Source organism: Papaver somniferum, chromosome 4 (assembly GCF_003573695.1).
Source record: "Papaver somniferum cultivar HN1 chromosome 4, ASM357369v1, whole genome shotgun sequence".
In the NCBI taxonomy this organism is placed as follows: Eukaryota; Viridiplantae; Streptophyta; class Magnoliopsida; order Ranunculales; family Papaveraceae; genus Papaver; species Papaver somniferum.
Window position 1 is genome coordinate 55,284,045 of NC_039361.1, and position 14,942 is coordinate 55,298,986.

The 14,942-nt window shown below is 34.1% G+C and overlaps 1 protein-coding gene across 2 annotated transcripts; it reads right to left on the reverse strand.

Moving 5' to 3' along the window:
* Positions 1–651: 651 nt before the first annotated feature.
* Positions 652–5,673, reverse strand: LOC113275554 (putative axial regulator YABBY 2). Of its 2 annotated transcripts, none has more exons than XM_026525084.1 (6): positions 5,193–5,673; positions 3,064–3,231; positions 2,366–2,480; positions 1,850–1,901; positions 1,662–1,737; positions 652–984 (listed from the first exon to the last, which is right to left on the reverse strand). In XM_026525084.1, exons 1-6 carry the CDS (start codon positions 5,286–5,288, stop codon positions 862–864), a joined length of 630 nt encoding a protein of 209 aa, XP_026380869.1. In that variant the 5' UTR covers positions 5,289–5,673; the 3' UTR covers positions 652–861. The 2 variants fall into 2 exon arrangements, with proteins under 2 accessions (XP_026380869.1, XP_026380870.1); XM_026525085.1 differs by having other exon boundaries at positions 1,850–1,898; positions 5,193–5,669.
* Between the last annotated feature and the right edge of the window lie 9,269 nt (positions 5,674–14,942).

The window sequence follows — 14,942 nt, forward strand, 5'->3', positions numbered from 1 at the left end:
TCCCTTGCATGCAGCAAAATGTGCAAGCAAAATCCCTTTTATTTCTCTCTCCCTTGTTATTTGTCTCATAGAGTAAATAATACTGATACGATCAAGCTTCAAAGTAGGTTAAGAGGAAATATTTATGAAATTAATAAGACAGGTGTTTTAGAATGGCCCGATTATATTATGTCTGTAACCTTGCATGCATATTCTTATTAGGCTTTACAGTGGCGAGGACTTGGATTCTAGTTCTACATTATATAAATAGTATTTGAATAGACTTGTAGGTAGTACTTAGCTAGTTCTGGAATGAGACTCTTCTAGGTCTACAGAGATTTGACACAACTTGGGCTAGAAATGATACACTGAGTACATCTGGTACATATACATAATGCTAGTAGTAGTAGTACATTTTCTGCTTCAGCCTTTCAAGGGTATAATTAATCATACTTTTTACTGTTGTCTGAACCAGGATAGAAACTACAGAGAGAAATTAGCAATAATATGACTGATTTGTCACAACCTGTTCAAATTATTAAAGTCATGAAACAGAATACTGAATTATCTATTCTTGACAATGCTCCCAATAATATAACAACCCACGTATTGGATAGAAAATCGATAGAAAAGTATGTTTTTTTGATAAGGGATAGCTTGGTACTCTTGGGGTGTCGTGAAAACAAGTTCATATCATTATATTATATAATAATCTTTACACATAAATCACTCATAAATAAGAGAATCGACCGACATTGCAAGACCTAAAATATGTTTTGAACTCATAGTTAAGGAGGTTTCGTAGTCCTTAGGTCTCTGGAATTCTTCAGAAATTAAATGTAAAATTGGAAATAATACTAGCTTATATTTGGGTTTTGTTTCTTAGTAAAATTGTTGAGTCTTTTGTGTTCCTTGATCTCCAGCAATAAAAGCATCATCAACTTTAGCCGCTTGTTTATTGGAATCAACTGTTAGCCCGAAATGAATGTGAGGAAAATGTGCCCACTGCAAAAGAAAATTTACAAAGTCAATGACTTATAATAACAACGACATGATTGTAGTAAGTTTCTCTCTAATTAACTAACACCAATCAGATCCTTTTCATTAGATAGCCTTCCTTATACTTAGAAGTAAGAACTGCTAAAGATGAGTTTGATTAGCCATCCATTACGACCATTATAATCATGACCCCAAACCATATACTGCTGGAACCAGTAGTTAAGTTCAGTCGTCATGTATTACATTATTTTGTGCAATGATGCGTGCCCCACTAAGATCTAACTTTCTGCTACATCTCTGGCTAAATATTATGCAGAATATTTGTTCTCTGGTCTTCTGCAGAATTACAAGTTTCCAATAAAGTTTTCTTATATTAGATGAAGCTTGGAAGCTAACTTAACAAGAGTATCTCAGACGGTCCAGAGAGCATGATAGCACTTAATTCTTTTATTACTAAAGGTTGTATGAGAACATAGAATATTACTCCTACATATATTAAGTATAAGAAGTTAGCATGTTTAGCGGTAGTAATTTTACTAAACGCATATAGTTTTCCAGTGTCCTTTTTGGGTTTGTAAATGAGTTTCGATTATGATCGACTTGTTTTGACTCTTATGAGTACTTAAATTATGATTAACTCTTAGTTACTTCCTTTGAACTAGTCTATGATCCCTTTAACTTACATTCTTTGCAGCAGAACTAAAAGCTTCTCTGTGAGTAATATCTGGGTTACTAGCCTTTATCCTTTGGATCTCCTCCCTGCCACAAGAAGAACCAATTATAAATACAACCTTGATTAGACTAACAATAGTTTCTACATACAAGTCTAGTATCAAGATATATGGGCATTATCAAGATCAGTAACACTTACTTGATAAATCTGTTATACGCAGAAGGAACACGTTGCCTCTTCTCCGGAGCTGCTTAATAATTTCATGATGTAGATACAAACTTCGTCAGCAATGTAGATATATTCAAAATGCATGCATACCGTAATTACGGATCCATATATATAACCACATATCATCTGCTTCTTGGGTCGTTGCTTATTTTTTTATTCTTTCCTGGATTCATTCTCATGTATATAGTAGGTACTAGATACCTCTACAATTATGTATCTATGTACACACACAACGTCGAATTTAGAATTGTGGTCACCCATATGGCCGAATTTTGTCAAGTGTATGATTATAGTGATTTAATTCAATCCTGAATAAACTTGTGAGTTATATATATGTACATGTTGCACATAACTTTATATTTTCTTGTTACTGGTTAATAAGAAATTTTGGTTATTCCTGACTCTTCTTAGAGACTTATTGTGGTTAAATGTTATAATGCAGCTAAATCAGCAAATTATCCTTTTCCTATGGAGCTAGAATCTTACGGCGAATAGGTAGCATTCTTGGAGGAGGTTCTTCATTCTGTACAGAGGGCTTGTTACATTTGTAAGAAGCCATCCCATACTCTTTGCTTGTATCGTCATGACTTAGATTCCAATTCTGCAGTTTTTTTAAACAATTTGATCAAGTAATATCCAGCAGAAAAAAAATAAATAATCAAACTCATTTTTCTAATTTAATGTGTCATAATTAACATGCACTGAAGTTGCCTTCCTCAAAGATTTTTTTCCTCATGCAGAAAGCTGTATGTTCTACTAATAGACCCTGCAATCCATGAAGGGAAGCTACGGCATACGCAGTTCAAGATCCTACTCAAGACTTGAATTCTGGAGGAATGGTTCAAATACATTCTTGAAAAATCAAGATGAGAAAGTTCCGTGAAAGAATGGAACAGGATGTTATAGTATTCACAGTAAACTACATCGATCGAGCCAAAAAAGAGGAAACGTCACATTCATGTTTACTGTTTTTGTCCGATTATCATCTTTGGGCATTTAACCGATCAGAAAAAAGAAGGAAATAAATCTTTAGAAGCATTTCATTTCTTTTTTCATCTCCCTAAAAAGTCTCCAAGACAATTCTTCAAACATTCCTGGAATTAATCTTTTTTATACCTTTATTTTCTTTCCCCCATTTTACGCTAGAAAGAATAAGAAATAAAATAAGGTGAACGTATAATTACCTGATGAAGAAGATGATATTGATGATTATTGTGGTCTTGATGATGACTAATGGAAGGAGGAGAAGGAAGAGTTTGTGATACAGAACCCATGTTGACTGAGAGTAGATTAGCACAATGTCCGCATCTCACTGTAACAACATTGAACATACTTGTCCCGGGAACACTCACCTGCACCATCATCATCATCCCAAAAATGAGAAACACACACCGGAAAAAAAAATTAAGAAAGAAAGAGAAAGAGCATGAGGTTTTAAGTTAGAAACAAGCTGGGTTTTGTATTGTACTTGATGGAAACTTTAGGAATTAGGATTTCTATCCATTAACAGGTGTAGAGATGTAAATCAGTAAATGAAGTTACTAGAATTCTCTAGTTAGTTGGCTAAGTTAGACTATACGTTGATTGTGGCTTTCAGTAATACGTACAAAGCTCCCCAAATACTAACACCAGAACTTCATCATTAACTTCATCAGTAATACGTACAAAGCTCCCCAAATACTATTTGATCTTTCCCCACTTAAAAAAGCCAAGAAAATAAAAATAAAAATAACTAGCAATATATATATTATGATATATATATGATTCAAATTACTTCTCTCTCTCCCCCTCCTACTTGAATTCACTTTCGGTGTTTCACTGACTTTACTGATGACTGACACTAACAATACAAGGGAGTGAGAAAGCAAACAAAAAAAAGAAAAAAGAGGCATTTAAACACTGTAGTAATAGAGAGTGAGTGAGTGAGTCGAAAACGACGTGACTTGGAACATAAACCAGGGAGTCCATTACCACACCTCTGAGTGCGGGCTAAGTAGTGAAGACTGAAGAAGATTTATTAGACAGAGATATATAGAAAATGGAAAGAAAAGGTCTTTCAAAGGGAGGTCATGCTATGATGAAAGCTAAATTCAAAAGAGAAAGAAAAAGATACGGATTGTATATATGTGCTCATCAGTATCATCACCACGATCTTAAAGACAATATCCAGGGAATAGGGTTGAACCTGTTTTTAGCTTTATGCAAACTGTACATACACAGTCTTACCTAATTAAATAACAGTGTATAACTAAATCAGTCTAGTTGATATGTAATTAAGGATAATAAGATTGGAAGAGAAGTTTAGTCAACATAAGATTATACTATCTATTCTATATATAAAATAAGAAACAATGAACAGTATTATGGAAGATGATCTATATAAAAGTTTCCATGTTGACTGATCAATCAATCAATCAACCTGATAGTCTCAAACCCTAACACTAGCTAGCATCTAACCTTATTAGTTGTTGTACTAGGAAGAATCCTATAGTTGTAATGCAGCAGCCTGCCAGATCTTGATTCTTAGCTAGGTTTATATCTTAATGAACTCTTTGCATGAAAACTAGTCTTGAATTGCAGCATAATTTTATGTATACTCTTAGCATCATTTAGTTTCCTAACACAGTTTTGATCCGACTTAACCCTTTATGAAGAATGAGTTCTGATAAAAAGTAGTTCATGATTTTACCCAATTACTTTTATAAAACCCTAAAAATATGATGCACCATATACAATATCCAAATAAAAAATGTAGAACGAAAAAAATGGAAGGAAACTGGGGAGAGTTTTGGTTCATCAGATTTAGAGTATGCTTCAAAAATTTAGGTTTTGTTTCTTGAACAATTCATATGGAAGGTATATATACATCATCAAATCAAGCTAAACAATTAAAATATGTAGCTTCAACAGATATAAACACATACAGAAATAAATATCTTGAAACTGAAATGACTACGTGTTTATGGAAAGCTTTAACTATTTCACTACGAAACTAAACTTGGTTAATTGTGAGATCCAAATTAGAATTTATTAGTACGCAAGAGCAGCTCAATAAAAGATCGACCATAAACTCATATACTACTTACTTAATTAGAATAAAAAAAAAAAAGTGCAACCTATATGTACGTTAATGAAAAAATATAAAAGAATATGAACCAAAACTGTGAGATCTAAAGATTGGGTTATGGCAAATAGGTTGGTTTCATATGAAAAGCCAAAGAGAGTACTGTGTTTGTATTTTGAGTGCGAAAGAGAGAGCTGAAGGAGTAGCTAGATGGCAACAGTGATATGATGATGATATATGTATGTATACCGCTAAGATGGTGTTGCAGAAGTTGCAGTGAACATAACAAACATGTCCAGATGGAACATCAAGTGATGATGATGACGATGATGACTGTTGTGACATGTTTTTGATGCAGCAGTGTTGAATTTGCAGGTTATATATACGTCGCCAGATCCAAGAGAATTAGTTCAGTAATATTATAGAAATAAAGGAGTTGATGTTGCAAAAGAAAAATAAAGATGAAGAGATTGATCAATACATATAGCAAAAAAGAACAGTAGAGAGAGAGAGGGAGAGAAGTGAGATTTTATATCGAGAGAGAGAAGGAGAGGGAGGGAGAGAGATACAGAAAACTACAAAAGGATGAGATGGGATTGGTCGGGTCAGGGAGAAAGGAGGGGACCAATTGAAAGATATGAGAAAATGGAAGATGGTAGAGGAGGGTGAATTGAAGTTGAAGGAGTACGGATCTAAGAGTGGTTTTTGATCCAAGTAACAAGTGGTGTTTGTATGGTGAGATTATGATCACAGCATCTTTATAAGAATTCGGTAGTTGGGTATATTAGAATGGACGTGAATGAATGGGGATGAGTGGGTGAGGAATGAGAGAGAAAGATGAAGAGATGTGTCTTATCTATCATGGCTCTAATAACCAGGCCGGACGAGGGGGGCGATTTATTCATGTCATAAATTTTATAGAATGTTTTCTCTGTGAAATCTGTGGTAATACATGCGTATGAAAAAGGGTAATGGGGAATTATTTACAAACCCCATTCGTGTCCCTTTGTCACATTATATATCTTACACTTGAACTGTGCCAGTCACTACACCAAATCAAAAATTAGGGTTACCGATTGTTATTAGGGTGCTATATGTGTTGGAATTTTGTGTACAGATTTAGTCATAAAAATTCAAGGTGACTAAACTTGGAGTACAAAAACTCCATTCAAATGTTGGGATCCGTTAAAATTCCATCTTAAACAAAATTGATAGAAAAAAGCCAATTTTTTAAAAATTGATACAAAAACCTCAAATTTCAAAATTGGTTTCATCAAATTTTATGATGAAACCAAAATAACTTGGTTTCATCAAGTTCTTTGGGTTTTTGTGTTACTTTTGTTTTTTGGGGTTTTTGTATTACTTTTGTTTTGATGGGTTTTTTGTGGATGGATAGTGACACCTTTGGGGTTATAACTCGCTGACCGTTTTCTGTAACTCTTTATATCCGATACAGAAACACTTCCAAATTCCAATATCTCAGTGTAATGATAAGAAAGTTACAACATATTGAGGTCTTAAAAGATAAAAAATGTTTAGGAACTGAGGAGTTTGATGGAGACGTTGAGATATTGAAGAACAATAACAAATTAAAATAGCTGGACCAGAAGACCTAGTTGACTAACGGGTCAATGACCCAAACCCAAAATTAGACAAACTTTGGATCCAATCCCTAAGATGTCCCAAAGATTACGACACAAACGCAAAATAAAATAAAATTGTACTGTATAATTCAGTATTCATCTCTATATTGAATCTACGTTAATTGGACGACTCCTAAATGGATTGACCACTAGTGTAAAGCTATATTGTCCTCAGAATGTCACTAGTTTCAATTCCTTTCTTGATGTTCTCTGACTATACGAAATACATATCCATAACATATTCTTGTTCCTAAACGAATGCCATAGCTCCCGGATGTTTGTCCACCAGTATAGAGCAACAATGAACCTGTTTTAAGTTACAATAATTACACAGCTGAATTCCTTAAACTCGTTCCATATATCAATATTTAGACTCTTGTTGATTAATATATTGAACTTGTTTCAAGTCGTAGAACTTCCACTTCTGAATTCCTTGAACTTGTTTTATATATCAATACTCAGATTCTAATTATCTTAACTCTAGTGTTCTACCGGCAGTAATATTAGTGCCTCAACAATTATCTTAGTGTTAACGATACTATTGCCTCAACACTCATCTTAGTGCTCTGGTGGCGGCAGTAGCACCACTGCACTCATCTTAGTGTTAACGACATCACTGCCTCAAACACTCATGTCATTGTTTTGGTGTCAGTAACACCACTGCTTCAACACTCATCTAAGAGTTATGACGACACCACTGCCTCAACACTCATTTTAGTGGTCTGGTGTCAGTAGCACCACTCCCTCAACACTCATCTTAGTGTTAACAACATCATTAGCATCACTGCCTCAACACTCATCTTAGTGTTAACGACATCATTAGCACCACTGCCTCAACACTCATCTTAGTGTTATGAAGACATCACTGCTTCAAGACTCGTCTTAGTGTTAACGGTATCATTGCCTAAACACTCATCTTAGTGTTATGATGGCAACGTTGCCTTACCAGCCCATGCTCTTCAAACGATACTTTCCAACCTTGCTAGTCCTACCTTACCGGTTATTTCTCCCTGGATGATTACTCGACATCACTACACCAAGAGTATCAAATCAATTCAACTACGTACAAGACCTCTAGTAAAAATTTAACGACTAAGTTAAATTGTTTATTTTGCTCCTGTTTAACCATCTAGTGCTTACTAAGGAACATGATTGTTCCGCACTAAACATGGGACTTAATATTAACGGTGGATTTTTGACAAAGTGTAAAACAATTATTTTAGGCAATTTTTTAGACTAGGGGTAAAATAGTAATTTTATATATCAGGGGTAAAACGATCATTTTATAATTAGAGATAAAAAGTCATATTCATCAAGTGGCCTAACGAAACTGACTGTTTTGGGGTTTCTGCCAATGTTTCCGTTAATACTCAATTGTCAAAATATTTTAGTGCTATATTCAAGAACTGAAATTCGTAGAAATGTTTCTTGTCTATCAAAATTCATTAATTTATAGTTTTCCTCATCTGAATTTTATAAACTTATGATGATCTTTTGGACATATGGGCTACCACCGGTTAGCCCCGAGAAAATGACATGGGTGTACATAACAATAGTAGCCTTAAGAACATAGAAAAATATAGTCACAAGAGTATATGAAAACGTGTAGGAAGGTAAGAAGAAGGGAAAGTGAAAAGGCGTGACCACCTAAACCGGTACACTATCTGCATAGCTTAATCCTATGTCTTGATGACACCTGTAACGACAAACGGGGAATACGTGTCATGAGACATGTCATCAAAAAAAACTCTTTGATTTCCAAAAAGAGGCAGCGACCAAGAGATGTGAAGGATACACATGTCACGCAATCAAAAGGTGGGGAAAATATCACCTAGACCACCAACAATCCAGTATCCTTACCAAAAGATATTCCTCTTTTCGAAAAGAAAAAGAAAAAGAAAGGGTAATATCTGGTAAAATGATTAAAAAAAACACGTCTCTCCATGTATTAAATACATGTATGGTGGTAAGCTATAAGTCAATAAAGTGCATGACTGAGAGTAAGTAAATATAATTATTTTAATCATCTAACTTTTGGTATACCAAAGAAGGTGAACAATGCTCCAAAAAAAATCGAAAATTGTGCTAATGATTAGCACTAGAATAAAACAATATTCTGAGAGAATATTTGAGTATCACGAGATTGTTTAGCTCGATTTCAGAGCAAAAACAGCTCAATAGCATAGCAAGTTACAAAAGCCATGAAAACTAACTAGGTCTTCAAGATAGTATAACCACCTAGTCTAACATGACAAGACAAATTACGATATCTGATTTATAATATATTTTGAAAAGGAGGGAGGGTCTAACAACCACAACCAATATTTCGTTCGAAAATCTGTATGGACTAACTCCAATATTAATTCCAAGAGAATCAATTAGACAGTCAGACTCAATCAAGGAAATATATTCAAGAGTTATATCTCTTTCTCAAATCAATCAGCAAATCAACATGATGAAATCCATGAACTGATTGGTATGAGAATAAATTGAACGGCACCAAAGACCAATGTTCAAGTGTCAATCAATTTATATCAACAATCAAAGGTTGGATTTACCAATTGATTGAACTACGTACAACCTGTGATATTTCAATTATATAAACAAATATAATGCGGAAAAGAAATAAAGCATACACCAGAAGTTTTGTTAACAAGGAAACCGCAAATGCAGAAAAACCCAGGGACCTAGTCCAGTTTTGAACACCACATTGTATTAAGCCGCTGCAGATACTGGCCTACTACAAGTTAACTTCAGAATGGAATGTAGTTGAGCCCTAACCAAGTCTCACGCCGATTAAGGTACAGTCGCGTTCCTTACGTCTTTGAATCCCAGCAGGACCCTACACACTTGATTCCCTTAGTTGATCTCACCCACAACTAAGAGTTGCTACGACCCAAAGTCGAAGACTTATAAACAAATCTGTCTTCCACAGATAAGTCTATTCTGATAGATAAATCTGTCTTCCACAGAATTTCCTATGAAGTTTTTGTTCTGTCTTTTGATAAATCAAGGTGAACATGAACTATTTGATATAATACGGTGTTATATTCCCGAAGAACAACCTAAAAATATCAATCACCTTATAATAACTTAACTATATGGTAGTAGAAGAAGTTATTGTGGAATCACAAAGAATGAGACGAAGAGCTTCGTGATTACTTTTTATATCTTACCTATTAGAGATAAATCTCGAGCAAATCTTAGAGAAGATAGTACTCAATACGATAGAACAAGTAAGATCAGAATACACAACTACAGATAAAATAGTTGGGTCTGGCTTGACGAATCGCAAATGAAGTCTTCAAGTCGTTAACTTATAATGGTTTTGGAAAAACCTAGGTTAAATGAGAATCGACTCTAGTCGCAGCTAGGACACAGGAAAGTGTCGGGATTAGATTTTCCAGTTGCTAGAGTTCTCCCTTATATAGTCTTTCAAATCAGGGTTTGCTTACAATCAAAGCTAGGTTAGCTTAGAAAGAAAGCATTCAATATTCACCATTAGATGAAAACCTGATTTAAGATTCAAGCTAAGCTTTCTTAAAAAAAATAATATCTCTCCATTGTTAGATGGTCTTAGCTTGTTACACACAAATGAAATATACCTTCGTTCAGATACGGGTAACCGTACCTAAATATGTGTATTGAGTTGGCTCAACAATAGTTAACCGAAGTTAGCCATATGAAAACTTTTGTATCAACCACATTCATCTATCACTTCTAGATCAAATATGATGACCAATCAATCATTAAAGATAATAAAATGAATCTAATTGTGTTACTCATAGAGTTGTTCAATTGTTTATATCTCATATAAGTATACAATACACAATTGAAACAAAATCGGATTTGATTCATGATTGTACAAAGTACTTATAGAAAAATCAATTCATGAACATTAAGCCACGGTTTGCAAAGATTGCATTCCTTAATTTATAAATGTATTTGTTCATGAGTATGGAATCATACTAAACCGATTTTAGAACTTTAACCACTAAGTTTGCAAACGGGTACACAAAATTTAGTTCCCGACTTTGGTCTTGCCAGCAGTTTGCAAAAGGGTATGCATACTGCTATCCCGGACCTTAACTCAGGTAGAACTGTTCGCATACTGGTACGCAAACTTAGTTCCTGGACTTTAACAGTTAAAACTGTTCGCATACTGGTATGCAAACAAGGTTTCCGGACCTAAATCATACCACAACAGTTTGCATACTGGTATGCATACTGTGTTATATCCAGTTAAAGGTCAATTGTTCTAAACTCCCATTTCAATCATTGAAACATCTTTAGAAGACGACATTGGCTGTCTCACACATACTATTATCTTATAAGTAATTTTCAAGTGATCAAATGATCAATAAGAAACATCCCGAGTCGACATCAAATGACTGTCTCACACAAATCATGTAAGATGTTTCAAGGCAATTTTCACATGATCATCTTTTGACTTATTATTTAGTTTCCAACAAATAAATTTTTTCCAACTAAACTCATCAAGAAAAATAATGAACGTAGTTAAAGCAAAAAGCTTCCAGCACGTATTTTGAGAAATAGATAAGCGAGATAAACTCGGCTCGAAATATCAAATGTGTACAATATAAAAGTCTATATAGATATACAACTTAGTCTCAATAGTAGATAGAATATAATATACTTCTGAGTGATAGATAAGTTTTAGTCCCCACATACATTTTTTTTATTAATTTCCTCCAAGATCTCCTCAGTAGATCTTTGCCTTCAATCGATGAATGCCGTGAAGTCTAAAAGTCAACTACACATTTTATCCTAATCCGAGAAATAGCTATAAGTAGACTAAAAATCAAAACTTATAGTTTTGATCGCCTAAACTTGACAAATAAGCTTGAGATAGCAACACTTGCGAGTTCGACCGAGCAATGCTCTAACAATCTCCCCCTTTGTCAATTTTAGGGACAAAACTATCAATACATATGGATTACAAAAATAAACTTTGTAGCTTCTCATCTAACATGCTTGATTTCCTTGGTTCTTCAACATTCCTTGAATTCTTCGTCACTCCAAGTACTTCATTGATTTTGAACGTGTTCAACTCAGCATCATTGTTGTTGAAGATCTGTAGCCATAACAATAAGAAAACATTTGTTCTCAATCATTGTTATACAGTTTCATAGTATTATTACACAACATCAAAGTTCAATTGTATCACAACTGTGACAATAATACTATGGTGATATGTATCACTCCCCCTTAGTCAATACTTTATCTCACAATGAAAACCACTCCCCCATTACATAATGATCCGTAAACCATATGTATGTAGTGTGAAATACAAAATAATTCTCCCCCTTTTTGTCAATATATATTGGCAAAGGAACGAAAACTAGCTGGATCATAATGAAATTCTCAAAGAGATTATTCATGACTAAAAAAGAACATATCAACTTGGTTTCGATGATTTCGCATGGTCGAAACCTATAGTGTACTCATCAAGGAGTTTATAAAGATACAAGATAACTCCTACAATATTCCATAGCCGCATTCCCCACAAAAAGTTGGCAATTAAGCACAAGTTCAATTAAGAAGTTTCCGCCATAAAATTTCATTCCCAAAAAGAACAACAAGAGCGACCTTACTTTTACGAGAAAAGAATGATTTCTTTGGACATTAACAAATTACATGAAACATGAATTTGTATCTAGAAAACTCGAATAAATTAATCACAACAAGACTTTATAGATTAATTTAGTCAGAAATGCTCAACATAAAACTTACAGAGCTATACAATACTTTCACATAGAAGTGGATCAGGGAAAGATCAATACTGCGGAATATATTCAAAAGTTCATTCTATATTTTATCAATATTTGCATAAAGACATAATAGGATTAACTTTTGACATACATGAGAGACTCATAGTTCACAGACGTAAACACACATATCCCATAAAATATTTTTACAATATATAAAACTAATAAAGATTAATATTGCTGCAAGATGAAAATCGTTGGCAATAACTACGTGTAATCACAATATTTGTTATTCCAAACCCTAGTTATCCTTCTTAAACCACAAGAATAAATTCTCATAAGAAGTTTCCTAGACATTGTAGAGCTTTCTTAGAGCGTCTACTGAGAATTCCTTCTCATTATTGAAAAACCCATCGATTATGGGATCATTCAATTCCTCCAGATCTTCAGAAATATCAATTAACTCACTAAGTTCTCTTTTCAGTTCACACAAAGTGTTCTTTGTCAGTGAAAAGGCGAGGATACCCAAATATACCTCAAGCTAAAACTTTTCCTACTTATAAGTCCTTTCTCCAAAAGTGATTGTCTATGAACTGAGTCGAGACAATACAACTAATCGGTTCACACTTCGTGTGATCGTCTATGGATACGAGATCGAGATAATACAACAACGAAGTATGTTTACTTGATACAAAGGTTCAGACTTAACCAAACACAATAGGATTGCTTATCAAGTAAATAGGAATTAACATTTGTGTAATTTACTTTAATTATAATAAAACAATTATAATGCGGAATATAAAATTAAATGACACAACAAGATTTTGTTAACGAGGAAACCGTAAATGCAGAAAAACCCCGGGACCTAGTCCAGAATTGAATACTCTCGGGATTAAGCCGTTATACAAAATTACACTAACTTCGTATAGTTGAGACCAAGTAACTAACCATATAGTTCACCTAGTTCCTTCTGTATTCCCACGCCTCCAACTTATAAATAAGTCACGTACTTGGAACAATTCCTTTGGTTCCTATTCCAAACAGTAAAGGAACAACAAATATGTTTGGTATCAACTCTATTCAACCAAGTGATATGAGTCGGACAAAGGCTCTTCCGTTTATCTCAACATAAACTTTTTCGTCAGGTCCTTAGATCTATCTTATATTCAATCACCCAAAGGTAATCGATTAAGATTAAGCCAACAACACCTTTAATCCGAAAAATCGTGTTGATGCCGATCTACTCAATTAATCAATCCAATCTACCACAAGGATAAACCGATTATCAATTGGATCCTCTTTTACCGAAACAAGTATCGTGCACACCAAAGATTATAAAATCCAAGTCAGATCTTCAATATCTTCTTTGTCTTCAAATCTTCTTAAATCTTCAATAAAAACCTGCACACAATCACTTTAATCTCTTGTGATCAATCACACACAGAACGGAGTCTGTTAACAATAGATTATCACAAGATTGTCTTTAGAACTAACAACAGTCTAAATATCCCTGTCGAAGCTCTGAACTAGTTTGAGTGAATCTTATATCAGAAAATAAGATTCTCAAGAATAAACAAACTAGGTGCAATCAGATTTCAACCACCGTTAGTCAATCAAATCAATCGAAAACAAAAGATAAACCACTATTATCTAGTTTCACACACACGGGTCGCGCTAGAGCTTCTCAATACCAAAGAAGACTTTAAACTGAGCGGTTGTAAGAGATTTCGCCTAATTAGGTTACTCTCCTATCTGAATAGGCGGCTACACCAGTAACAACAACAAAAGAGTAAATATGTTGTTACGAAGGATTAATTTGCTAGAAAGGCAAACTTCGAGTATTTATAGACAAGGAATTTCGGACACCAAGGAATTTCCAAAACCGAAAATATTCTCAAGATATTCATAAAAGCACATATTCGGTTTTGATAATTCCCGGAAATGCTCTGTCCAAAAATAACGATCGAAATCTCTCGAAAAATCTAATTAGTAAATGCACATTACTAATTCTGTATTTTCCCTACAAAATGAAATTAATAACCTTAATTAAAAGATTCTTAACTTACTTATGTTTCGATCCTGAGATTCTCTTCCCTTAGCCATTAAGGAATATATTTGAATAATTAAAGAAATAAACATTCACAGCACGTGTTCAAAGTTTGTCGACATCTTAACTTTGTAAGTTCTCTCTCACACTTACAACTTTGAAACCGATTTGCCACACTTCCAAACAAGTTTAGAATTGGTTCGTCTAAATTTCAAGAACTATGTGATTGATCAAACCATCATTCAATCACAATCATGGGTTTACGGTTCTACAAAAACAAGTTTCGGTTCTACCTCCATGTGAGTACTGTGCATAGTCACCCTAGCTTTCCAAAAATTCGGTTGACTAGGTACTAGGATCGTGTTCCCCACATATATATATGGTATCTAACTTATATGTGTTGCACACGTCCATAGGATCGGTTCCCCTTTGCCTAAAAATGTGTTGCACATGTCCATAGGATCGGTTCCCCCTTTCCTTTTAATTGGTCATACATACAAAATCTGATCATACCACAGGTGATTACTTAAGATCGGTTTTACTAATAAAAGTTATAGAAATACATAAGTCAGGCCTTTGT